This window comes from Sylvia atricapilla, chromosome 4, assembly GCF_009819655.1.
Source record: "Sylvia atricapilla isolate bSylAtr1 chromosome 4, bSylAtr1.pri, whole genome shotgun sequence".
Classification (NCBI taxonomy): domain Eukaryota; kingdom Metazoa; phylum Chordata; class Aves; order Passeriformes; family Sylviidae; genus Sylvia; species Sylvia atricapilla.
This window is the reverse complement of record NC_089143.1, coordinates 889239-914012: the sequence shown is the minus strand read 5'-3', so window position 1 is coordinate 914012 and position 24774 is coordinate 889239. Positions and strand designations below refer to the sequence as shown.

At 40.4% G+C, this 24774-nt stretch overlaps 2 protein-coding genes across 2 annotated transcripts in view; one reads left to right on the top strand and one right to left on the bottom strand.

The window, feature by feature from the left end:
• Positions 1-441: 441 nt before the first annotated feature.
• LRP2BP (LRP2 binding protein) lies at positions 442-10905 on the top strand. The gene is made up of 7 exons (XM_066316893.1): positions 442-545; positions 2383-2496; positions 4009-4151; positions 4229-4334; positions 4791-5014; positions 8616-8781; positions 10585-10905. Exons 2-7 carry the CDS (start codon positions 2443-2445, stop codon positions 10648-10650), a joined length of 759 nt encoding a protein of 252 aa, XP_066172990.1. The 5' UTR covers positions 442-545; positions 2383-2442; the 3' UTR covers positions 10651-10905.
• Positions 10906-11749: 844 nt separating this feature from the next.
• The window catches only part of SNX25 (sorting nexin 25), an 87053-nt gene continuing 74028 nt past the window's right edge, over positions 11750-24774 (bottom strand). The window contains exons 12-19 of the mRNA XM_066316892.1: positions 22313-22453; positions 21610-21723; positions 20911-21075; positions 17432-17549; positions 16161-16227; positions 15158-15339; positions 13541-13641; positions 11750-12772 (exon numbers count right to left, since the gene is read on the bottom strand). Of these exons, the coding sequence (XP_066172989.1) occupies positions 12698-12772; positions 13541-13641; positions 15158-15339; positions 16161-16227; positions 17432-17549; positions 20911-21075; positions 21610-21723; positions 22313-22453 (963 nt within the window). The 3' untranslated portion in view covers positions 11750-12697. The remainder of the gene's footprint in view (positions 12773-13540; positions 13642-15157; positions 15340-16160; positions 16228-17431; positions 17550-20910; positions 21076-21609; positions 21724-22312; positions 22454-24774) is intronic.

The window sequence follows — 24774 nt, the reverse complement described above, 5'->3', positions numbered from 1 at the left end:
CCCCAGCCCTGCCCCGGCCGGCCCCAGCCCTGCCCCGGCCGGCTCCAGCCCCTTTACTCATCCCTTGGGGCTCTCTTCACCCATCCCTTGGGGCTCTTCACTCATCCCTTGGGGCTCTCTTCACCCATCCCTTGGGGCTCTTCACTCATCCCTTGGGGCTCTCTTCACTCAGCCCTTGGGGCTCTTCACTCAGCCCTTGGGGCACTTCACTCAGCCCTTGGGGCACTTCACTCATCCCTTGGGGCTCTGCACTTCAGCCCTTGGGGCTCTTCACCCATCCCTTGGGGCTCTCTTCACCCAACTCCGCCACTTTACAACAGAGCCTTCTCTTCCATCCTAGGCTTTTGAAGTCTTTTAGAAGGGGACCAGCCAGCCTCAGAGCTTTGCTGTGTTCCCTCTCTTAGGGGACAAATGCAAACTGTGTCTGTTTTTAAGCAGAGAACCGCAGCCGTGATTCACTGCTGACAGAAGAGGAGTCGCAGGAGAGAGAGAGAGGAGGAGATCCTGCAGCACCTTTTCTGGAGGGACAGCAATACTACCAACAGGTCGTGTTTATCCTTGACTAAACATTATAAAACAGACAGTTTTCAACACCTTTTCAGCGAAAAAAGAGACACCTTAAAAAAACCGATAAGAGATGCCCTATGCCTCTTTTAAATCCCATTCAATCACCAGGTGTTGCCCTTAAGTCAGCTTTCCCTACACTTTCCCCAAGCATCTGGAGAGGTCCTCCAGTTCTCTCACAGGTCTCCTGAGGAGCAGATGAGTAAGCAGCAGTCTATCCTTACAGCTAACTTCCAGGCCACGTTGGGGTTTTGGCAGCTGACTGGCCAAATACAACACACTTTATTTTCAGTTAAAGTGAGAGTGAGCTCTGACCAAGACACATCTTCCAGTCTTTGTTCCCCACCTAGGAACTGGAACTTGTTGAAATGTACTGTCTTCAAGATCTCTGTCCCTGCCCACTTCAGCTAAAATTGGTCACCAGGTCTTTGAAAGTAAATGCTCAGGGGACAGAGTAAGACTGGCCGGCAGGTGAACTTAAACCTCAAATCAGAACTTAGTTCAGGAAGATAGAAAAGAATGTAGCACAAACACTGGGTCAGGTGTTCTCCAGTGTGACCTGCATGGGCTCAGTGCTGTTTATAGCAATGTTACAGTGTAAGTCAGTCTCATGGTTTGCAGCAGGAACAGAAGTAACTCACTCAGGCTTTCTCCTTAATGTTTTCATTAATGAATTACCTCAGACTAACTCCATGGAGCTGAATGAACAGTCTCCTGCCTGTTTCTTGACAAGCTGGCTTGGATGTCCATGGTAGATATTCCTGTTCATCCCTAAATTTATTCTTTGAGCAGGTTTTACTTCACAGATTTTTTAATTTATGTCTGTCTAAATGCTCACATGCTCATAGCACCACACTTTTAAATATTAGAAGAAAACTCACTTCCTAATCACAGCTCTCTGTCTCCATCATATAGCACTGAATTCTCAGGAGAGGTGAGATTAAATGTGTCTCCTGGACTACTTTTACTGATATTCCTGACAGCCAGTTGTAAAAAGAAACTGGTTTTTGTTTTTCTTTTCCCCAGAGTTCTTTAAAAATACAAAGCCCCCACAGTCATAATGGATAAGCTCCCAAGACAATGAGTAGTTTAAGATAATAGCTTGGACAGTATTAATAGGGGACAGTTGGTCATTGTGAGGACATTTGACTGACTATTGCTCAGTTCTAAGCTTTTGCAGTTTTTATAAAAACACACAGAAAATTTGAAGTAAAAATATAGAGGAGAAGATTTTAATTTCGCTATTGTTTTAACTTAGTGTTTATGTGTAAAACTATTTCAGTCAGGCTCAGTTAACTTGTATTCCAGTTGTTTAACTCTATTTTTAAATATGGTTTATTTTCAAACAATGCAGAAGCAAGTACTCTCTGAGATTGATTCTGAGGAGTGAAAGTATCTCTGTTGTTGCAGGTGATACCTTCATAAGAATGTGCTGCAGACATCTGGGTCCATTAAAGTCTTCAGACATCTGGTTTATTACTTTGTGAAATCAACCCTTAGAGATGTAAAAGCAGACTGGTAAACTCTTGTTACACCTGAACAGCTGACCTAAATTAAAGGGTGTCAGATAGATGGGGCAGGGACTCTGAATTAGACTTTTATCTCCTCAAACTAAAAAGGTGGCAGTTTGTGGGAGGGGAGAAAAGTTTGTCAGAATGGCTTTTGCTTACCCAACTTTCTCGTGGTTGTTAACTTACTCTGTTTTCTCCAAGTTCTGAGGTTGCAAGTTTTTGTTCTTCATTCCTGAGAAATACTCCAGGTTGAAAAATTGTAAGGGTGCATAGATCACAGAATGATTGTTTGCTTTCTATTTCCCAGGGCTTGTATGAAGAAGCGTTAAAGCAATTTGAAAAAATCAAGGATACAGATTTTCAAGCAATGTATCAGCTTGGTGTAATGTATTACGATGGACTTGGCACTAAAAAAGACCCTGTGAGTAATTTAGCTGCACATTTTTTATTTTTCTCCTAATATTAGCTGATAATTACTAGGCGCTTCTTTTTATGTGTGATTATTTAGTTTAAAATCAACAGCCTTTTCATTTAGAGTTAGTTTCATAAAGTGCAGATGTTTACAGAGCATCATTAAAGAGCAAGGGCCCTGAGCTGAGGAAGTTCTCAAAAATGGCTATAATAAAATAGGAATTTAAAAATATAGCAATTTTTATTTAAAAATTAACTTCCAAGGGCTTGGTTGGCTTTTCACGTTAAAAATTTGTGGTAAATTTTTTTACTTTTTAATAAGAAATTTATGTAGATGAAAATAAAGTGAGTCAAAATGGAAATCAAACAATTATATTTCAAAGCATAAGATCTCTGGCACAAAGATTTTTTAAAGGTACTTTCTATCCTTTTAGCACAGATGCCAGAGATGATTGTGCTTCTGCCAATGGTTGCCAATAATATTTTTAAATTAAATGCATGAAAAATTACATTGCAAGAATTTGAAGAGCTCAAACTGAAGAATTATATTACAAAATAGGAAGACAAAGGAACTTTTTGCTACAATCAGGATAGTTAATTTGTTGGTGAAGATGATCTTAAAAAGTGGCATGAGGAAAGAATACAAGCAGTAGGTTAAAAGGGTAGATTATAAGACAGAAGGCCAAAAAAATGACAGAGTATATTAACAACTGGGACTCCTGTTTGGTGCTTAGAGCATTGTCAGCAGAACTGAAAACATTCTGATTGGAGTTTAGAGGTGGTTTATTTTTTCTGTATAATTACCACATTTGTTTACTTGCAAATAAACATTCTAACCAAGTTTCTTTTTGTGTATTACAGTATGAAAGCTGAATAAAAGCAAAACCTTTTATAAAGGACTGTTTCTAGTCTATTTAAACAGGGTGCCCATGCTACAATCCTAACAGTGTAAATCTTATTTCTAAATTATATTCTTATTATCTTATTTCTTCTGAGGCCCAGTTGCTCATGTGCAATGTTCTCCATCTGCTTATTTAACACTGTCACTTTTTGTCCTTTATGAGTCTAAGGTATTTTAAATGCAGGGACTTTGTACTACATATCACTTTGATGTTCAGGTTGTTTTATGCTCTCAGATACATTATGCAATATTTAAAAGTTCTCAGAATTCTGAAATTGAAAATGTTAGCAGCATAGGATGTGACATTCATTTAAGTAAACATGGTAATATTTTGGGGAAAAATTTTGTCAGTGAAGAAGAGTAATACATTATCAGGTGAATATTTATGAGGAAATGTTGCACACTAAAAATATGCTGGGATCAAAAACTGAGAGGCTGTTTAGTAATTAAAGATCAGCTCTGCTTTGGTATGACACTGTTTTCCAAACTGTCCTGCCAGAATGCTTCAGACCTTCTTCCAAGGGAAAAAAACTACCTGTCCTGCAGAAGTTAGTGCATTCTCAGGTTGTATATTCATACTCTTCACACTCTGAACATAACAATCTAATTTCTCAATTTTAGGAAAGGGGAGTGGAATACATGAATAAAATCCTCAACTCTGAGTCTCCAGAAGCAAGACACTTGAAGTTTGCAGCTGCATACAATCTTGGCAGGGCCTATTATGAAGGATGTGGTGTTAAACACTCAACTGAAGAGGCTGAAAGGTGAGGGCAGTCTGTGATTTTCCTGAAAAATTGTAAGATTGTGTGTTTCTTAAACTCTGTTGTCCCCATTTTCTTAGGTTGTGGCTTATTGCTGCAGACAATGGAAATCCAAAAGCAAGTGTAAAGGCCCAGAGCACTTTAGGAATGTTTTATTCTATGCCAATTCTGACAGATCTGAAGAAGGTAAAGTCCACTTGTACCTTTTGGAATAAAAAGTAATCATGACTAATTTTTAATTTCAGAGAAATAGTGCAGTGGTATATTTGACTCTGAAAGTTGTACTTTGAGCAGTTAGACATCATCCATTTAGCTGTGGGAACAGATGGCCAGAATTCCTCATTTTGACTCACTTGACACTGCTAGCTAAGATTTGTTTTTTTAGCATGAGTATCAAAAAGAATGATAGAATGGATTAAAGTTTTGTCAGCTTTGGTAACCTTCATACTTCAAGCAGGTAACACTGATTGACAGCTCTGACAGTAAATGAAGCAGGTTTAAAAGCCTTCCAAGGATTCTTCTTTCTTTTATGTATAAGCACTTCTTATAGGATGGTTGGTGTAAAAGATTTTATGGAAACAGTATACAAGAAAACCAGCTAAGTAAATCTATACTCCAACTTGGTGCCTCTCTGTTTTTTAGGCCTTTTTCTGGCATTCAGAAGCATGTAACAATGGAAATCTGGAATCACAGGGAGCACTTGGTGTTATGTATCTCTATGGCCAAGGTACACGTCAAAACACTGAAGCTGCTTTGGAGCATTTGAGAAAAGCAGCAGAACTTGGAAACATCTATGCTCAAGGCCATCTTGTGGAATATTATTACACTGGAAGATTTTACTCCAAAGCTGCTGCACTGGCCAAAAGGTAATTTTTGGTTTAGTTTTCATTAGGGTTCTTCATGCAAGATCACATAAAACAGATTTAAATTATTGATATGATGGTCTTGTCTTTCAAACTCAAGAAATGTTTGAGATAATGAACTGCAAAACATCTTTAAGGACAGAATAGCCAATGACAAAATTAATACTATAGGGTTCTCAATTACTCATTATGATTGAGTTTTTTCATCTGATCCTATAAAGTGAAACAGCCTTGAACTAGAATCCAAAGCAGATGCCCATGTGCAATCCTGCCTTCCTTGTCCACTGTCTCCTCCAGGCTCCTGCCTTCCCTTCCACCCCTACAGTCACAGTGTCAAAGAACCCCCAGGTTGGGAGGGATCTCCAACCTTTCTTGGCAGAAGCACAGTCTACACACAATGGCTCAGCACCCTGTCCAGCTGAATCCTAAAAGTGTGCAAATCCAGTGAATCCACCACTTCCCTTCACCTGCTTTTCCATTTTTGGTATGCTTCTCCCTTGGTTCTGAGCAGCTTAGAAACTTGGAGTAAAGCCAAGGGTGTCTCTTGCTCCACTTAATTTCCTTCCCTTTAAAGGTGATTAACAAACAGTTCCTTGTGCTTCCAGAAGAGCATTCCTGAAAATTTTCCAGCACTCACTAGCTCCTTTATTCTCCATGAAAGCTTCTGATGGAGACCCTCCCAACTGTGCTGTGAGCTGAAGTTTACTATTGTGCAATCTAAAACCTTTGTGTTAGTACCAACCCTCAGAGTGCTCAGCAGGATCCAGATCCTCAATATTGTGATCACTGCAGCCAAAGTTATCACCAACATCCTACAAAGCAGATTTCCTTGATTTGCAAGGAACAAGTCAAGCAGTGCCTCATTCCTGATGGCACATGTGACATTTGGTGGAGGCAGCAGTACTTCACTGCTCTGTTTCAGGAATGTCCTGGCAGTTGCTGTACTCTTGCATTTAATCCCTGGGTAGTTCAAGTCACCCAATAAGATCTAGATTCTGTTACCCACAGCTTAAGTGACGTGAAGTGGCACTTAATTGCCCCAAGTATTGTCTCATTGGTCTTACTGTCTTGATCCAGAGGTCAGTCACAGATCCTTAGTGTAAGATCCCTCCTGAGATGATCCCTGTGATCCTGGCTGAGAGGCATTCATTAAAGCTTCCAGAATTGCCATAGGTAACTTCTCCACATTCAAGGTTCTCCTTAACTCAGAGCATGACTCCTCCTCTTTTTCTGTCTTTACAAAATAGCCCGTCCATCCATCCATCCATCCATCCATCCATCCATCCATCCATCCATCCATCCATCCATCCCTCCCTCCATCCCAATCCTCCTGTCATGTGGGCTGTTCCACCACACTTCAGTTACTCCTGTGACTGTGTGACTTTGAGTGGGTGCAGAGCTCGTTCCTCCTGTTTGGTGCCCAGGCTGTGTGCACTGTACACATCCACCTGAGGTGGTTGTCTTCTGCTCCTCATCCTGGGAAGCAGCTAAGGAATATTTATTGCTGCTCTGGTTGGCCTGGCTCATTCCCCAGTTGGTCAGAATGTGGCACCAGTGCAACCATTTCAGGTCCAGAACTAGTCAAGCAGGACAAGAGCACTGTTGGACCATGCACAATGTTCAGTGGCTGATAAACAGCACATTTCTGTGACAAACTTCCAGAGTTTACCAGAGTATTGTTAAAAGTTCAATCTGTCAGTCAGATTATGGATTTGCTGGAACTGAGATGCAGATAGACTGACTGCTTGCACAGTCAGTGCTTTTTGGAGTATGTCCCCACAGCTGCTGCTGCACAGCAGCAAACATGTCACAACTGAGCATCTTACAGAAGCTGCACGTGGTGCACCAAACGCCACTGCACAGCAGAAGCTCTGGTAATTCAGTAGTTCAGCTGTGGGTGTGTTTGCTCTGCTCCACGCTGAGGAGGATTGTTTCTCTCTGAACTGCTGCTTTTCTTTCTTTTGTGCTGTCAGTAGAGCAGTAGGTGTTCAGGCTGGTCTAGCCTGTCTCCCCTGGAATTAATCCCTCCCAGTCAATGCTGCATGGAAGATTGTCCAGACAAATATAGAGTGGACTTCATCAGCTGCAATTGTGATTGCAGAAAATAGCAGTGAAATCCCACAGTACTGTCAGAGGTGACAGTCTCTGAAATCAGCCATACTTGAAACAGTTCCACTTAATTAGAATTGAAGTTAGCCTTGAGACAAAAATCTCAGCAGTTCAGCCAGTGGTATCAAACACCAATCTCTTTTCTGCTAAAATTTGTCCTTCTATGTACATAGCAACTCCATTTGTTACATTATATACAAGCATAAACCATTATGTGACTATGTACAGTATAACCTTGCCTAGTATTTGGAGTCTACATCACCCACTGCCACTTCACTTAAAATAATTTAGTTGCCCCACACAGTTGCACTTACCAGTTGCTGTGGCATGTTCTTGAAATCAGCTGTGCTGAAACAGAATTTTTTCCTGACTTGACTGGATATCATTATTTGCATCAGCATCATGTAAATTATCTTTTGGAAAGGAAGGGGAAAATGTTATGTATCAGGAATAACAAGTATGTTACTGTTGTTTTCTTTGAATGTTCTTGCTAAATGATAACAGTTGTGTTTCTGTGTTTGTTGGTGGGACCAAATTAGGTGGAAGAACATCATTCTTACCACATAAACACTGATTTATAGGAAGTACCTATGAACTGAAATTACCTGCACTTCTCCTTCTATCAAGTCCACAACTTTGACACAGCTAAAATGATATGTAAAGAAGTGTATAGTCCCTGTTTGGTACCTGGAAAGGATATGGAGCTTGGGGGTACCTGTGCTAGGACAACAGACAAAAATCAATTCCAATTTAGGTATAATATTCTCTAATATTAGAGTGATTGTGCCAGATAATTATAGTTAAAACATTCACTTTGTCCCTCTGATTCTTAAAATGGTTCTTAGCAAAAACATGCTGAAACTAAGATGACAGCAAACATGCAGAAGAAAGGAAAGACCTGAGCTGAGACAGTGCTAAGTGGTTTTCCTGACAGAGTTTTATAACCAGGGGCTCTCAATATATCCAAGATTTTCAGATTACTGTGATTTGCCAATACCCTTGTGAGAACTGGAAATTTTAGAATCACAGGATGGTTTGGGTTGGCTTTTCAAAGATCATCTAGTTCCAGCCCCTGTGCTGTGGGCAGGGACATTTTCCACTCTATAAGGTTGCTCATGTAGAGAAATAAGATGAAATAAATGCTACATGAAATAAGAACATTGTCTTTCTTCCATGTATAATTTCCATAAAATACTTTAATGGGACCAATTAGCATAAAATATGTTACCTTTTATAACTAGTATAACTATAGTGAAAGTGATTTCAACACTTATATACTTGTTTGCTGTTTAATAGCACAATATTCAAGTAAGACTAACTTAAAATCAAATACAAAACAGAAGGATCCTCATAAGATGCTGAATACATGTAACTTTCAGCTTATTTTGGATAACAATTTTAAGCAGAAAGGAGGCACGGTCAAAGTCCTATATGGCCAACTTTAATTATTGCTTGAACTAGCATTAATAATGTAATGCTCTAAATTCCACAACAGGGCTACAGAAAATGATGACATTGACCTGCTAGCCCAGAGAACTGATTGTCATCCAGCATGTGTGGCCCAGGGGGCTGCTGTGGCTGCTTTCTACTTGGCAAGATGCCTGCAGCTTGGCCGAGGCACCGAGAGAGACCAGCAGGCTTCTGAGAAATACTATTCTAAAGTAAGTTGATAAAGTCTTACAGACTAGTTTCTGTCTGGTGAGATGGAGTGATACCTTGGATCTGAGTCTAGTCTAAACTTGCTGTTTCATTTAGAACTCCAACACTATGTTAAAAAAAAAAAATCTTTGCAGGAAAATGCGGAGTGATAGAAGTGTACTGAAAAGTACTAAAATTAGCCTTGAAAGGATGTTATCTGCTCACTTGCTTAAGCAATATAACCAACAACTAAAAACCTATGGTAATCACCACAGCAGAGAGTTTGGTAAAGTAAAAGATAAATTAGCTAAACAATTTGAATAATTTCATCCCAAATTAATCTGCTTTCTGTCATTCTCTCACAACTGAAAAATCCTAACTTTTCCATATAATTTAGATTCTGTAACAATTATAATCTTTGTTAGCAATACTTAAATTGGCCATAAGTTGTTCTCATGCTTATTTTTATATTTACACTCTCTGTGATAGCTGAAGATCTGCTGCTTTTTCTGTTCAATATACACAGGGGAAAAAAGTATCAGTTACATTTTTTTTCAAAGTTCTACACTTGGAGCATGATTGATGAAAAATAACCTTGAGGAAAAATACTACTAATAATGGCCTCTAGAAGGTTAATCTGTTGAGTAATATCAGTGATGCCTAAAGGCATCAAGGCAAGGTAATTATAGCAGCTGAAGAGAATGCAGCAAGTTGGTATTTCTGTGTCCAGAGCCAGATTCTGGTTTCTGTGCATGCAGTGACCATTTGTTTCTGCAAGCAGAATACTTTGGAGTCCATCTTGGTGCAATCTAAAGGAATGAAGAGTTATGTAAATGATCAATTACCAAACAATTTTTGTGGCTCTTTACTCTTCACTCAGAGAAGTCACTGACAGGAAAGGCTCAGCAGAGCAGGTGATCTGAATACAGACATTTAAAATACATTGTTCTCCCACTGTGGAAAATGTTACAGAGGATAGGATCAGGAAAGGGACATAAGCTGAGGTGTTAGGACAATTGTAGCCACTATTCCTGGTTAAGGCATTGAGGAGGTTCATCAGGATTCAATTGCTGCATGGCTCTGTAGGGCTGTAGCCCTTCCCAATGTCTTCTGAGGTGTAGTAAAACTGCCACAGCTGAAAGAAAACTTTGACTTTCACTCATTATTCCCTTGCTGTACACCTGAAACTCATCTAGGAATGTCACTGATGTCCCTCTGTAAAGAGAGAGCTCCTATGGCTGCTGTCAGGTACCTCTGAATCAACAGCAGAAGAGAAGCAACATCAAATAAACGAGGAAGCTCCCTGGAACAATAACTTCAGAAGAGTTCTGGGGTTGTCCAGGGTTTTTTTTTTGTACCTGGAAAATTGGTAACTGTACAATTACACTTACTTCAAGTCATATTTGTTTGAATTGACTGCTCAGTTCTGGTTTTGGCCTACCATTCTTAGAGCAAGTCAGTTTTGTAAGAAATGAGGAAGAGAATGTGGGCATCCCCTAAGGGTCATGAAATAGATGGTGGATGTGAGTGAAACTCATTCAGTCTGTAAGCACATTTATTTTTCTGTGGTGCTGCATATGCCATGCCAACACAGAATTAAAAGGAATAAACCCAAGACTAACACTCTAGTCTAGTATGCCGCTTTTAAATACTAAATTTTTTTTATTATGCAGCATCAGGAAAAGGATTCAAATTCAAATGTTAACTCTTCAATACTTTAGCAAGTTGACTGCCTCGGGTTTTTTGACACTTATTAATGTTATATTGATAACATATCATTTTATTGCAGCTATAAACCAGAACTCTGATATTCCTTGTTTTTAAAGGCATGCCATCTGGATCCTGCTGTTGCTTCTCACCTTGAATTGGCAGCTAATCTTGGGAGAATTTAATGGTTTTTTAAACTGTGCCTGCTGTATAAATATATCTCCTACAATAAACCATCATTAATCTCCAGCAATTATAGACTGTTCATCACTTACTGCTTGCTTTTCAGCTTTCTATGAATTACTATTTAGATCAATTCACTGATTCATTTTATCTAAAATAAAGAGAAAGTAAAAAGTTTACACTCTCTTTAACTCAGATGAAGCCAAGACAGATTTTGTTAAAAATCTTATTGAAGACTTAAAGGTTTATTAAGGACATTTCACTGGGACAGGTGTATTTCCTTCATGTCATAATGCTACAGAGCACATGAATCAAAACAAAAATGAAGATGGTTGTTTCCTTTTTGCATATATAATATTTAAATTTTAATATTCCAAAAAGCTTGAATCCAGTCTCCTTCTCACATAGGCCCACTCCCAGACCATGGCCATTTTTAAAGCTTAACTTGTTAGTGGTACTTACACTTCCTTCCACATACTTTCTAAAGCATCTAGATTAAGAATCCTTATCCATTTTACTTCTGGATTGCAGAGACTCAAAGTTGGAAACTGTCCATTAGAACACCAAGCTTTACAATTCAAACCATACCAGCTTCTACAACTAAGAAATGCTACTTGCAGAACTGTGGACAAAAGGCCCAGACTTTAGTATGGAAATCTTCAGTCTACATCCTCAGGACAAGTTTTTTCCTCAGTCCTTCACACTCATTGACACTGCCTCTGTGTTAGAAATGTTGGAAATCTTTTGGCTAGGAGTATCTATGTCTGAGCAGTGTCAAGCTGGATCTTTTATCCAAAGATACTTGGATTAACCACTAGGAGAAGTTACTGATTGCTGTGGTAATTCTGCACATTTCTGAGTGCCTGTTTACTCATGAAGCTCTGTAAGAGCAGAATTTGCCTTCCTTCTTAGGACTGTGCCATGACTTGGAAACTGTTCTGAAACTGTTGGAAGAGAAGGCAAGATGTTACTAAAAGAGTTGATTTAAATAGATCACACAGACTGCATGTGCCTTACAGTACAGCCAGTCATAACTGCAAGTAGTTTTTCTAAGAGCACAACTGTACCGAATTGAAAAGACAGTAATGAGTGTCAGCTAGGGATTTTTGATGGTGTTTAATTATTTAGATGTGCATTAACATCATATTTACATTTTTTTTACACAAATTTGAAAAAAAAAACCCAACCACTGAAGACAGTTTTCTTTCCTTGTATAAAATAAGGGAAAGATTTGAAGGTTATTTGAAATTGGGGCATTTGAATAAAACAGCCCTGAATAATATCAGGGAAGTTATCAGAACGGTTTAATTAAATGTCTACTTGATCATTCATAGAAGCAATTCATAAGCACTAATCTCTGAACTAACATTTAACACAGGCATTCTGTTAGGACATACCAGTTTACAATACATAATTTTGACACAGACTTCAAAGCAATGTAGATATTTCTTATGAAACCAGTGCTGTCAAACTCATGGATCCCTTGTCAGTACAGCCTCGTTACCAAGTGCTGCAATCCAGTTGTGATATTTATTGCTTACAAATGCTTCAAACGACAGGAAATCTTTGGTAAAACCAAAATTGATAAAATGTTCACAATAGCTTTTACATGTAGTATTGCACAACAAGGCTTTTTCAATGCACAAGAAAAAAAAAAGGAATGCTCAGATCCTCAGTGAGGAGATTAGAACTGTACAACATTCATTAGTTTACCACTATAAGCAAAATTTCTTTCCATAAATGTTTAAAATATCTTCTGGTTTCTTTCAGCATATATGAACATTTATTTTTCAATCTATATTTGAAACAGAAGAGTAGTCAAATAGAACAATTTAAATAAAAATTGGCAGCTATACAGCATTGTTTTGTCTACCCTACGACAGCATCAGATCTTTTCAAGTTGGTTTACTTCACAAAAAACTCAAGAGGAAAGAAAAATGCTAAAAATAATCATAGTCCTCAGCCCTCTATGGAAAAGAGGAAAATAAGTTTCATGTCTATTCTTGAACATAGACATTTCTCTAGTGGTCCAATTGTGCAGATTCAAACCTAAGTGGCATTAAGCTGCTCTAAATGAGCTCTCAGCTCAGGACACAGTTCAGTTAGCAGCAGTTCCAGCAAAACCTGAAAAACAGAAGAGTTAAGATGACGCAGGTGCCAACCAAATGAGAATTTCTTCTTCCTTTCTGTCCTTTTTAGATAATCACAAATAACAGAAGCAGGCAAGTTTGATTATATTCATCATTCATACAACTGCTTTTCTTTCCTCCAGAAGTTATCACATGCCCTACAGATACCGTGGGAAATGAATTAAGGCTGAAAGGAGGCAAGTGTTAAGGGCAGCTCCATTCAGATGGGGACATCCCACCCAGTACAAACTGGTGCTGTTCTTCAAAGGCTCCATACATCATGAGCAAGCAGCAGGGCACACAGCTTCTCCTGGTGCTGGGCTGCTGTGTGCCAGAAGAGACTGACTGACTGTGAAGGTGTTACACCTAGATCCAGCTGTGTATTCCAGCCAGTCCCAACAGCTGAGCAGTGGGACTTTTGGAGGGCTGTCCTAACTGTGAGCCAGTCCTGGCGCTCTCCTTCTCCAGGATTCTCTAAGGTAGGTTTACTTTTCTAAGCTGTATGAAGAAATTGGTTTGTACCTCATGAAGTCAGGCATGTTTGACATAGTAAAGGATCTCTTTTAGACCAAAACAATGCTGCTGTTAAACAGCTTTTTGTTATTCAAACTCAGTCAAGTGATCAAACATAGAGCTTCTGACTTATTTATTAAAATAAACCTCTGCAAAAACACCTCCCCCCCCCAGGCTTTAATACTGAGAGAATAGAGCTCAGTAACTAACAAGACTGTGGAGTTAAAAAGCAGCTTTTCTGGTTACTCACATAAAGTAGATGCTTGTTAGCCTTCCTCTCTTGCAGTGCATTGAACACTTTCACTACACCATGACGGGCATTTTGCTGTCCAACAAGATTCTGCAGAGTATCTGCAACAAACATTCCTTCAGTCTGTGTTGTTTCACTCATGCTAGGGAAAAACTCCAGCCAGAATCACAGAATCATCATTCTGCTGCCCAAAGTCACAATCATCAAGGTTGGAAGAGACCTTCAAGTTCATTTTGTTCAACCATAAAAACCATAAAGGAGGGGAAACAAAGCCACTGCACTTCATTGGCCCTTGGCTACGAGAGACACACAGTCCCTACTCAAAAACCTTTTAAAAACACACCTTGAAAAGTTACCCTTATTCTCAAGTTACCCAACAGATTCTGGTGTGTGCATCCCAGAACATTTGAAGTGTTTGAACATGATACATCCAAGTGCCTTTTCAGTAGTTCACCTCACTGCATCAAGTCTCATCTCACACATCATTAAACCATTCACTTAAATACACCTTCAGCCACAAATACACAATTTCTACAACACTTAAAACAAATTTAGCACTTGAATTGCCTCTCAGTCTTCACAGAGAATACTTCCCACAAGAAGGCAGTTAAGAGAACTTTAAGTCAATTATTTACATTTTGGATTAAATTAGAGAATGAACAGTGATTCAGTGCTCCATCATTAACCTAAGGTGCATTCAGCTATGTCCTGACACATGGCTCCAAGCTCAGAGACAAACAAAAAATCAAACAATACCACAAACCAACTAGGAAAGGCTATTTAGGTAACTAGATGAGTATATAACACAGGCAGTAAATGGAGGTTCGTTTCCACATCAAATGACAAACATTTTGCATGCATACCTACTTCTTTTCTGCAGTAAAAGTTGATTAAACTACCTAATGCATTTGGGGTATATAAGACATCTAAGTGAAGCCATAAAAAAAACCTCCTTCTCTTCAGCTGGAGCAGAGAAAAAGCATTCAAGCTAAGTTTAAGTGCATTTCCAAGTGCTTAAGGTAACGATTTTGATTCTTTTCAGTTTAGTGCCTTTGGATTTACATCATCTCTAAGGAGTCAAAAATATGTACCTGGATTTCCTGTCCTGTGAGTGGGACAGGATGGAGCCTCAGAAACATGCAGGCTGGAGAGGCAGCTGCCCAGCCTTGGGAGATACGGGTAGGCAAAGGAAAGGAGTGAAGAAACTACTCCATCTAGGACCTTCTTCTGCCCAGGCTGCAGGTCACTCCTACCATTCACTCCAACCTGAGACCTCTTATCAGAAAAAGACAGCACACAGCACTGACAGCATGGGTAGATCCCTCACTCTCCAGCTTTGAAATATAAGAGGAAGAAGTAACTGGGGTGGTGCCACTCTCCCTGTTTGGCAAGTAATTCCAAGTGGCAGAGCCACATATTTGCTCAAAGAGAATCAGTTTTGATTTTCCATCCACCAGTAACATCTGAGACAGGCAGGAGAGGCAAAAGACTAACACCAAAATCATCCTTATTTATGCAAATAACCACAACTTAGAACTCTAGAGGAAAATAGTTTGATTAACCAGTTTCCTTACTAGTTATTAAAGCTGTGATTAAGCAGAATGCAAGTGCTCTCACCTGGAATGTTTTCAAGTAGTTTTTGCTGTGCTCTCTGTTTGGTCTCCTGCTTTTGCTCATCACTCTTGGCCCTCGGTGGTGGAGCTAACTTCCCATTTGGCCAAAAAGCATCGCGGAACACACCGATGTAGTAAACAAGCATTGGCTCACTGAACATCCAGTGCACAGTGTCACGGATCTGCCTGTACAGAAGGGAACAGGGGAGCCCATCAGAGCCAGCCTTTCAGGGTTTATTCTTTTTACTCCTCAGAGTAGTGGAAGAGGTGTTCTTTTTCATGTAATTTTGCCTGTATATCTGAGATGATTTCACTGGCATCACAGCAGGTCCTACTCAGCTCTGGGTGCTCGAGGATCCAGGTCACTCCAGACACCTGACTTGGATCTGGAGAAGGCTGCTTTTCAATGTAATCCACACACATATGTTACAGATCACAGGTACTACACTAAAATAGTCACCAAAACCACATTTCAAGGATGGGCACAACAAAGGCTCCACCACGAAAATTCAGGAGAAACAGGTAATTAGCTGTAGCTAACTCCAAACTAGTTGCCTGCTAGGATAAAAATAGAGAGTTTTGACAGAACCACATTAAGCTCCTTCACACATAACAAAGCACAATATTGAAGGGGTTACAAATGGAGATAGCAGCCTCCTGCTGTGGCTGCACCTCTCACTCCAGCCTTCAGCCCCAGGAGTGTAAGGCAGAGAGCAGGCTGCTGCCATCCAGCCAAATCCCTCAAAATCAATAAATATAAAGTCAACCTACATGTAAAAAGCTACATAGAAGCTTTGCATGCAAACCATGTCACACATTCTCTCCTTCTCTGTCCTCCTTCAGGCATTTTCCAGTTATCAGCAGGTTATGAACAAATGAATCAATCAATTCATAACAAATGCAGATGACCACATCCAACAGGATGTCCAGGTTATTTTTAACAGTTCTGCTGTCAGCCTTTTTTTTCATTGACTGACGAGGGTTGAGTTAAAGCAACAGCTACTTACTTGTTGATGGTTCTTCCAAAAGTGACTTGTACGAGTGCAATCAATGTTTTTCTGACCCACTTGAACACTAGAACAGTGAAAAATAATAAAAAATAATGACCAAGAGGTTAACAACATTACAGAACCCATGATGACAGGCAAAACCCCTTCCCTGTACCTCCCAGCAAAGCAAACCCAAACCACCCATCCCTACAGTCAACACGCTGTTAGAAACCTTTCTAGGATTCCATTAATTGCACAGAGGTTTCATTTCTCTTGATTACACTCCTTGTGCTGTTTGCTGGGTGGTTTTTAAGTCCTGTATAGGCATACATATAACATGCATTCTAGGTTATACTATAATTTTTATGTGTAAGATATTTCAAGTTTATTGAGCAATGCAACTACTCAAACCCCCTTTTTTTCTACTACAAAAAGACCAAATGTCCTCAAAGTTCCCACCCTTTTCATACCTATTAGTATAAAGTACACACAGCAGCACCATTAAAATTCTGGAAACATTTTCATTCAAACCAAGCAGTCAGCTTTCCATTACAAATAAAGGAAACAAAAGTGAGTGCTTCCTAGTAATTACTGCTGAATCTTTCTTTCATACTGTTCACCACCACAATGAAGTCTATATTTGGAATATACATCTGCCATTTTTGGAAGGTGGCACATTTTCCAATAGTTACCCTGTAAATAATTTTATAGAGCATTGTCTTCATATTTAAATAGAAACAAAAATAGTTTTCTTTATTGCCATCATGCAGTTATGTAAAGGGGAGGAGAAATCCAGTATTTAAATATACCATAATTTTTATCCATCATTTTTATCACAGAAATTGCAGAACTGAAATGCATGTATAATTCACTCAAAATGGACATTAAAATTATATTTCTTTGTCAGAGACATGTTCTATAATAAGGCCATCTTTCCTTCCTCAAGAATTCCTATAATCTAACAGCAAGCCTATTTACAAAAAGCACACTACTATCCTTTTTGCCTTTTTTTTTCTCTAATTTTTTCATGAAAAATTTAAAAATATTAAAGTGCAAATGCTCTCCCCTACCAGCTGCATTTTTATTGCCATTTGATATTGCAATTTCACTTTTGAATGAAAGCTCCAAAGTTATGAGCTACTGAAGCATAGCTTGGTTCCAAACTAACCCTAGAGATTGCAAGAACTCTTCCACTAAGTGAAACAGCAAAAAAAAAAAAAAATCTGAATTAGGAAGCACCCTCCAGAGCCCAGAGATTCCATTAGCAATTGAGCAGGTTTACATCTTACTTCCTCGCAGTTCAAAAATCTCTCCAATCAGCATGAAACAGGGTTCAGCAAGAGAGTCCTTCTTCCCATCCACCTCCTCTCCATAGTCTGAGAGGTCACTGTCCTCTTCTGTTTCTTCCTAGGACGAGAAGGACAGCATGGGTGTGTGCTGCAGTTAGTCCCCAGCCTCCTGCCAGGGTGGGTTTAGGAATTGCCATGCTCTGGGGAAGGAGCACAGCCAGTCCTCTCCAAAACCAGCATCAGAGCCAGCAGCTGCTGCTGGCAGGATCAGGAACCTCAGGAGGGAGTTTGGAAACTTCCCACTGGACTGAGGTTATGAGGACACTGCACTGCTGAATTACCATCCCTGCTGCATCTTGTGCTGGCAGCCTTGCCCCAGGGAGCACCTCAGTGCTGCCCAGATTTTCAGGATCAATATATATATATATATATATATATATATATATATATATATATACTGCCTGTATTGCCCCACCACCAGCTGGATAAAAGAGAGCAGGTGATGTGGGATCACCTTGTGTCTGGCTAAGGAACAGGGCAGAGCTGCAAGCAGGACATGGCACTCCACAGTGTTTGACATTGCCAAGGCTCCTCTGACACAACTCCCACCAAACCCATGCAGGGTGGAGAGCTGATTGAATGGAGAGCCAGCTGGAGGGGTTTGCAGTGCAAAGTGCTGGGAAGGAAAGGGGCAATCTGGGCACTGCACAGGGAGGAGGGAGAAAGAACACTTTATATAACACAGTGCACAGGTATTGCACGGGCTCCCCAGGAGAACAGTGCCTCCACAGCTGAAGCCACCCACTGGGAGCAGGCATCAAGCCTTGTCCTTGTCCCTGCAGTCAGCTGGGAAGCAAACCCAGCAGTGGACAGGGAACTGGCCAGCACACACACAAGGACAGAAACACACCATTGTGACATTTAGTGCCCTGAGCCCCAGGACAGCCACGCTCAGGGCACCCAAGGGAGGAGAGTTATTCAGACAGACTCCCAGAGGACGGCTGGGTTGGACCCCTCAGTTCTGGCAGTTCCATCCATGCAGGTGAGGGGCAGACAGCAGGTTGTTTCCCAGAGCCATGTGGATTGCTTCAGGACCAGGACTGCTCCTCCTGTCACTGCTGATGGCAGCCAACACACCCCTGGACTTTCCTAGACCTTCCTCTGCCCACCTTCTCCAGCAAAGCTGGAGAGACCTGAGCTCCACCGAGGCTGTGCAATGCCCCAGTCTCTGGATCAGGAATGGTCAGAATGATGTGCAAATTTTCTTCTTCAGCCTGGATTTCAGATATTAAAATCATCTCTTCCTTTCGTCCTCGTCATTCAATCATCTCATACTGCTTTATTTTTCTGCTATTCAGTGAATCTCCTGGCATTTAGAGAATGCAACAAGAACTGCAAATTCTTACACTATTTCTATCCAGTTAATTTATAAAACTAAAAGCCCTTCTTTTCAAGATGATATCAACTGCCTTTTTGCTCTGATTTAGTTTTGGTCCAGAGAGCTAAGAAATATGTTCTAGAGCTAACCCTGCCAAGGAGTTGGATATATAAAGAAATTGCTGCAGTATCTAATCCTGATAACAACACTCAAGAGGTAACACTATTGCTCTGACATATGTCTGAAAACTGTGAGATGAGATGTAGAGGCAGAGAGAGGTGAATGACAGCATTCTCTACTACAAAGTCCAAAATAACAAACCAAACCAGGAACTCTCAGTCACAAAAAGAACACAATTATACCAGCTTTAGGTGTGGTTTAACACAGCTAACTTCCTTTATGGCTCTGTAGTAAATGATTTAACCCCAGTTTGAGTGCTGTAGGAAAGGATCAATGGGGCAAGCACTGAGCTGACCCAAAGTGCTTCCTGAAAGACAGGGGAGCCCAGGAAAGGGCAGAACCAACCCCAGGCTGCCTCACAATCCATCCCCCTCGATTTCATCCTATTATTTTCACTTTAGGACACTTGTTTGACATATTCAGAGGGTCCAACAGTTCCCACCATCTTTATTCTGTGACCTTCTCTAATGCAGAAGCTTAAGGGAAAGAAGGGAGGAGAGAGGGAAGAGAAATGTGAAGCAGTTTTTGCATTTGCTCAGTGCCTGGCGTAAGATATTCCAGCCATAATTCAGCTTCTAGTCTCACAAGTAAAATCAATAAATAGTATTAAATTCAAAATGAGTAGGAAGTTATGTTCCAGCTCCTCTGTTGTCACACTCTGTGGGCATTTTTTTTGCTCTTTTTTCAGTAACAGTTGCATAATTTCTGCTTTGTTTATTTGTTCTTTCTCCTCTCACACAGTAGTATTAAAAATTCTCTTTCCTTCTCCTGTATTTCCTAACCATTTCCTCCTACACACTCCCCATAACACAATATCTGTGCAGTCTGGCTTTGTCTTGAGGAGGATTTCAATGAAATAGCAAAACACAAACAGCTTCACACTTCAGTGCTTTGATGCTACTTCCACCTAACAGTCACTGTAGTGAAAGCACTTTGGATTTTAGAACTCCAGCACTTCCATCAAAGTGTATAACTAATTTCTCAAACTTTCTTCATATTTATTACTCTGAAATGAGGCACGTGCATTCAGCATCTAGATGCAAACGCAGTATAATTTTGAAAGATATATTTATAGGATTTTATTTCTGAAGAAAGACCACGTTTCTCCCTATTAAAAGGGTAGAACTCTCTCCAAACTCTCTCCAAACTCAGATTATTCTGCATAAGACCCATCCACTCCTACAGCATGTAGGAAATTACCTGTTTCACATGAATTTTGTATAACATATAACTAAAAGGGTGAATAGAAACAGCTCCTTGAATGCTGCATCATCTGCACATGAACACCTCAGAATAAAGTGCCATGGAATTATGGTCAGTTTAGTCAATGAGCTGTTTTAGTCACTAATCTGTTATTCATTGCATTTTGATAAACAATGGGATTTTGTTCAATAACAAATTCTCCAGCTGGTTTGTCCACACAGGCTCCTGTCTGCATTTCCAAATCCCCTCAGTAGTCCTGCACTATTTACCAACAGTTTTTTGTCAAAACTACCCCTGCTTCAGAAGTTGCCCTGAAATTATTGAGGATACACAGCTATTCTTAACAAGAGACTATTCCCAAGTGAGAATTATTTTCACCTGCCAAAACCCCTCTGAAATATGCATGTCCAGAACTCAAAAAAGTGGGAAATCGTGCTATAAAAAATAAATATTCCCACATGAACTGCAATTTGCTTATTTGTGATACTTTACACATTTTCATTTACATTTAGATGCATGTACCAAAAGGCAGGAAATTTATTTTATTAATAAACATCTTTTAAATTCATAGGCAGCTCTGACTTCTGACTCTCTGTTCACTTAGAGTAAATTACAGATGACCTTTGGAGATATTGCCTGCCATTCAAATATTAATGACTCTCCCTGCCCACTTAGGAAAAGTAATTAAATTTGGGAAGATTACTTTTCTACCACTTACCTCCTGATGAGAAAACAAATCACCAGGAAGTCGTTCTAGAAATGAGGAGAGTGAAAAGGATGACTTCTTTCCTTGCACATCAATAACTTTGAGGTGCTCTGGGGAGGGGCTCAGGAAGGCATAAAGTGCTTCACTCTGGCAGAGTCTTTCATCAGAGAGTAATTTCTATGAAATAAAAATAATGACACGTCACAACACAGCAACACACCAATTAAATCTTTCTTGTTAAGGAGTAAGATGTGTTGAGGCATCCAATAAAACTGATTAAGACACAGCTCAGAGACAGTGTGAGAAAAAAAATCCCTCTCTCACAAAGATACTTTCAAAAGCTATTTCTAAAGTACTGGAACTAGTAAGAACAAAGCTTTTAATCTTACAGCTTTCTTGTTTTGTAACAATTTCTTATTTGTAAGTAATTTGTGGTGAAAAGTTTTAGCTGAAAGTGGCAATTAAAGGATTCATTATTTATGATCCCTTAATTTATCAAAGTTTAAATTAACTTACCACTAGAGGAACGGTTACTATCAGTCAAACTAATCTCAACTTCAGGCATTTTGGACAACTTTGACATTTGCAGTGTCAGACATTTGACCTATTTGTTCTAGGCTCTTTCTTTAGGCAATAGAGAGGCACCAGCAGTTTAGATGTTAGATATCACCACTGTTTAGATATCTGTTGGTTTTGTTTCTGTTTTCTCACCTGCAGAAAGTTATTAAGCTGGTTCTTGGATTTCTCCATGAATTTCTGGTCTATGGATTTGAAGGGCAGCTTGCTGAGAGAAGGCAACTGAACTTTCTTTAATGATGGGAAACACTGTGCAGGAGAAAAGAGAGCTCAGTTAAGGTGCATGCAGAGAAAAAAGACAAGTGGTTCAGGATGAAAGTTAATGGAGACCCATTTTTGCTCCCATCTCCCCTCCACACCCATCTCAAGAAATCACTTTCCCTTTCCCACAATGGGCTGACACATCTCAACCCTCTCCCTTTACAGCACCATCACCTATTCCTCATCAGACAGAAAGATAAAAGCACTGGGGGAAAGAATCCCAACCTCCTCTCCCCAAAAGCTGTCATTTCTAATACTTCCCTGGAATCCAGACATAAAACCTCATTCTTATAGCAGGCTCTTGTATGACAGTGCAGAGCATATACCATTGTGAAATGAGGTTATTAAGGAGAAAAAATAATTATTAAGGAGTTAAAAAACATTATTGAGGAGAAAAAATAATTATAAACAAGTTTTTATAAGCATCTGTCAGAGACCAGAAGTATGCAGATAGAAATCTAGCTCCAAAGGGCTAAAAGCCAAAAGGTTGGCATTAAAGCTGGCAGAATAAAACTTTTATCATTGTGACAAATGTTGCAGTTTGTATTTTTTCCCCTGCCACAGCCAGGGTTTGTACCTCACTGAGTTTGCGGTGCAGGTTCTGAAACTCATGGAGCTTCCTGGGAACAGTCCAGTTCTTGGTCTCAGCTCCACCAACTTCTTGTAAACTCACCATGACAGAGTAGCAGGGCACTTGTTCTCCATTCTCTTCTAAAACCTTGTGTGAAAAGGAAAAAAAAAAAAAACAGATCAGACACTCTCCATTGAAAGTAAAGAGTGGAACATTTGAGCTGCCAGGTGACTTGCAAACTCAGCAATCAGTCCCATGCTTCTTGGGAAATTTGAAAGCTGCATATGAAAGTAGCTTCATTAATGCAGTAATTCACCCCAAGTGCTGTGCCAGGCCTCAATCAGCCCTCCAGCTCACCACTGTGACACCTCACAGAGTTTTGCAGTGCTGTCCACCAGCACTCAATCAGCCCTCCAGCTCACCACTGTGACACCTCACAGAGTTTTGCAGTGCTGTCCACCAGCACTCAAGGCTCTCTGACGGCTTCTTCAAACAGCTGAGCGTATCTTGAAGTTTTTCAGGTATCTCCCACGTGGCTCTGTTACTGCTCATCAATACTCCATCTCCTATCTGCATTTACCTGAGTGTTCTCCCCCTGTTTCCACCTTCCCTGTGCTGCTGCTGAGGCTCAGCCCTAGAGCACAGCAGCTCTCCCAGCTGGGTCCTGGACAGCCACTGCTGCTCTGGGGTCATCTCTCTGCTCACTTGAGCTCCTCTCCCTGCAGTTTGTGTTGTCCAGGAACTGTTTCTGAGGGACTCAACTGTCCTGGGTTGGAGTTTGGGATGTATTCCATCACCATCTTCAGTCCATGGCCCATCAATGCCTTGTGCATGACTCACAGGTAACTCCCTCCGGCTGTTATCTCTCTTTAATGGGCCATCAAGGAGCTCCTGGATGACTCAGCATCCCATTGGGAGATGCTCCGCCCACGGGGAGGAGCCAAGCATTCTCCCCTGGATAGAAGCTGGGATTTGGGACAGTAGAAGCAGCCCTCACCCACTGGATTCCCAGAGGACTGGAGCTACCAGACCTTTCTATGGGATCACTGCTTCAGGAAGACCACCTCACCTGGACTGCTTCCATCACCCTGAGCAGGCTGTATTCTGACTCTGTCAGTGTTTTTTTCTTTTTATATTGTTGCATTTATTTTATTTTTTATTTTCCTTTTCTTCTCATTAAATTGTATTTCTGACTTAGAGCCTCTCACTTGGTTTGTTTTCAGACCACAACAACAACTTCTCACAAATCCTAATGAAGCCAACTACAGTCCTCAGCCAGAGGAAGGAGGAGCAATTAACCACATTGCTGTAGTTTTTTTCCATTTGCGCAAAGTTAGACAATTTTTCTTCAGACAATGGCAGCAGTGTGACCACCCTGCTTCTTAATTTGATACAAGAATTGACATAAGAATTTCATCCTTTTGTCCTGTTGATGCCAAATTTTTGTTTACTTATTTTGAGGAGGCATATAAATTGATTGTGAAAGACAAATATGGGAAATGCATAAAATATTTCACTCTAGAATGCTTGTCTTTATATACACGCAAATAACAAAAGGTAGTTATAAAATACCACTCCCAGTCTTTTTGAGCCAAGCTATAACTTCAAAGCTTTTTAAAAAGAACATTTAACTAATCTAATTAGGACAAGAATAAACTTTAAGATTCATATAATTATGACACCTTTTCTAAGAAGCCTGTAGAGATCTGACAACACAACGCTATTGATGAATAATTTGACAAGGAACTACGTCCCCACTGTAAAAGCTGGAATGCACCTTCATATTTTCACCATGAGGCTGAACTGCACCTTCATATTTTCACCAAGTGGCTGAAATACACCTTCATATTTTCACCATGAGGCTGAAATATTTTTCAGCTATTTAGAGCTGTACATTGGTAATATCCCCAGTGATGCATTCCTCACAAAGCTGCCCAAGGAGCACTGGGACGCCAAGGCTGAGGCCCAGATTCCCCAAATCTCTGTCCAAAAGCTGCAGCAGCACTCAGCCAGGGTACCAAGCAGCAGCCTGAAGGGCTGCAGATGTGCCTGGCTGTCAGCACAGCTCTCTGGAGAAGGGCCTTTCTCCTGCCAGACTGCTGCAGAAAGAGCAGCCTCCAAGCTGCAGGTCAGGGACACAGCTCAGAACAACTGGGACAGTCTGGGACACTGCCCACCCTGAGCCAGGCTGCAGCTCTGTCTGTAGGTGACCCATTAAAACACCTCCTGGCTGGCGTTTTTCCGTGCTGGGAGATCAGTGCTGGAATTGCTGATTGGAGTCATGCCTGTGATTGATTCTCCATGCCAAATCTGTTCCCAGGGCAGGGATTGGCATGTGTAAGGTCATCTGAGCTGCAATTGTCAGGGAAGAGTCATCCCTCTGAAAGAACATTTTCAAAACAGGAGGACTCAGTATTCCTGCTTCAAGTTAGGGTCTATGCACAGCATCATCTAAATTCCAATTACTA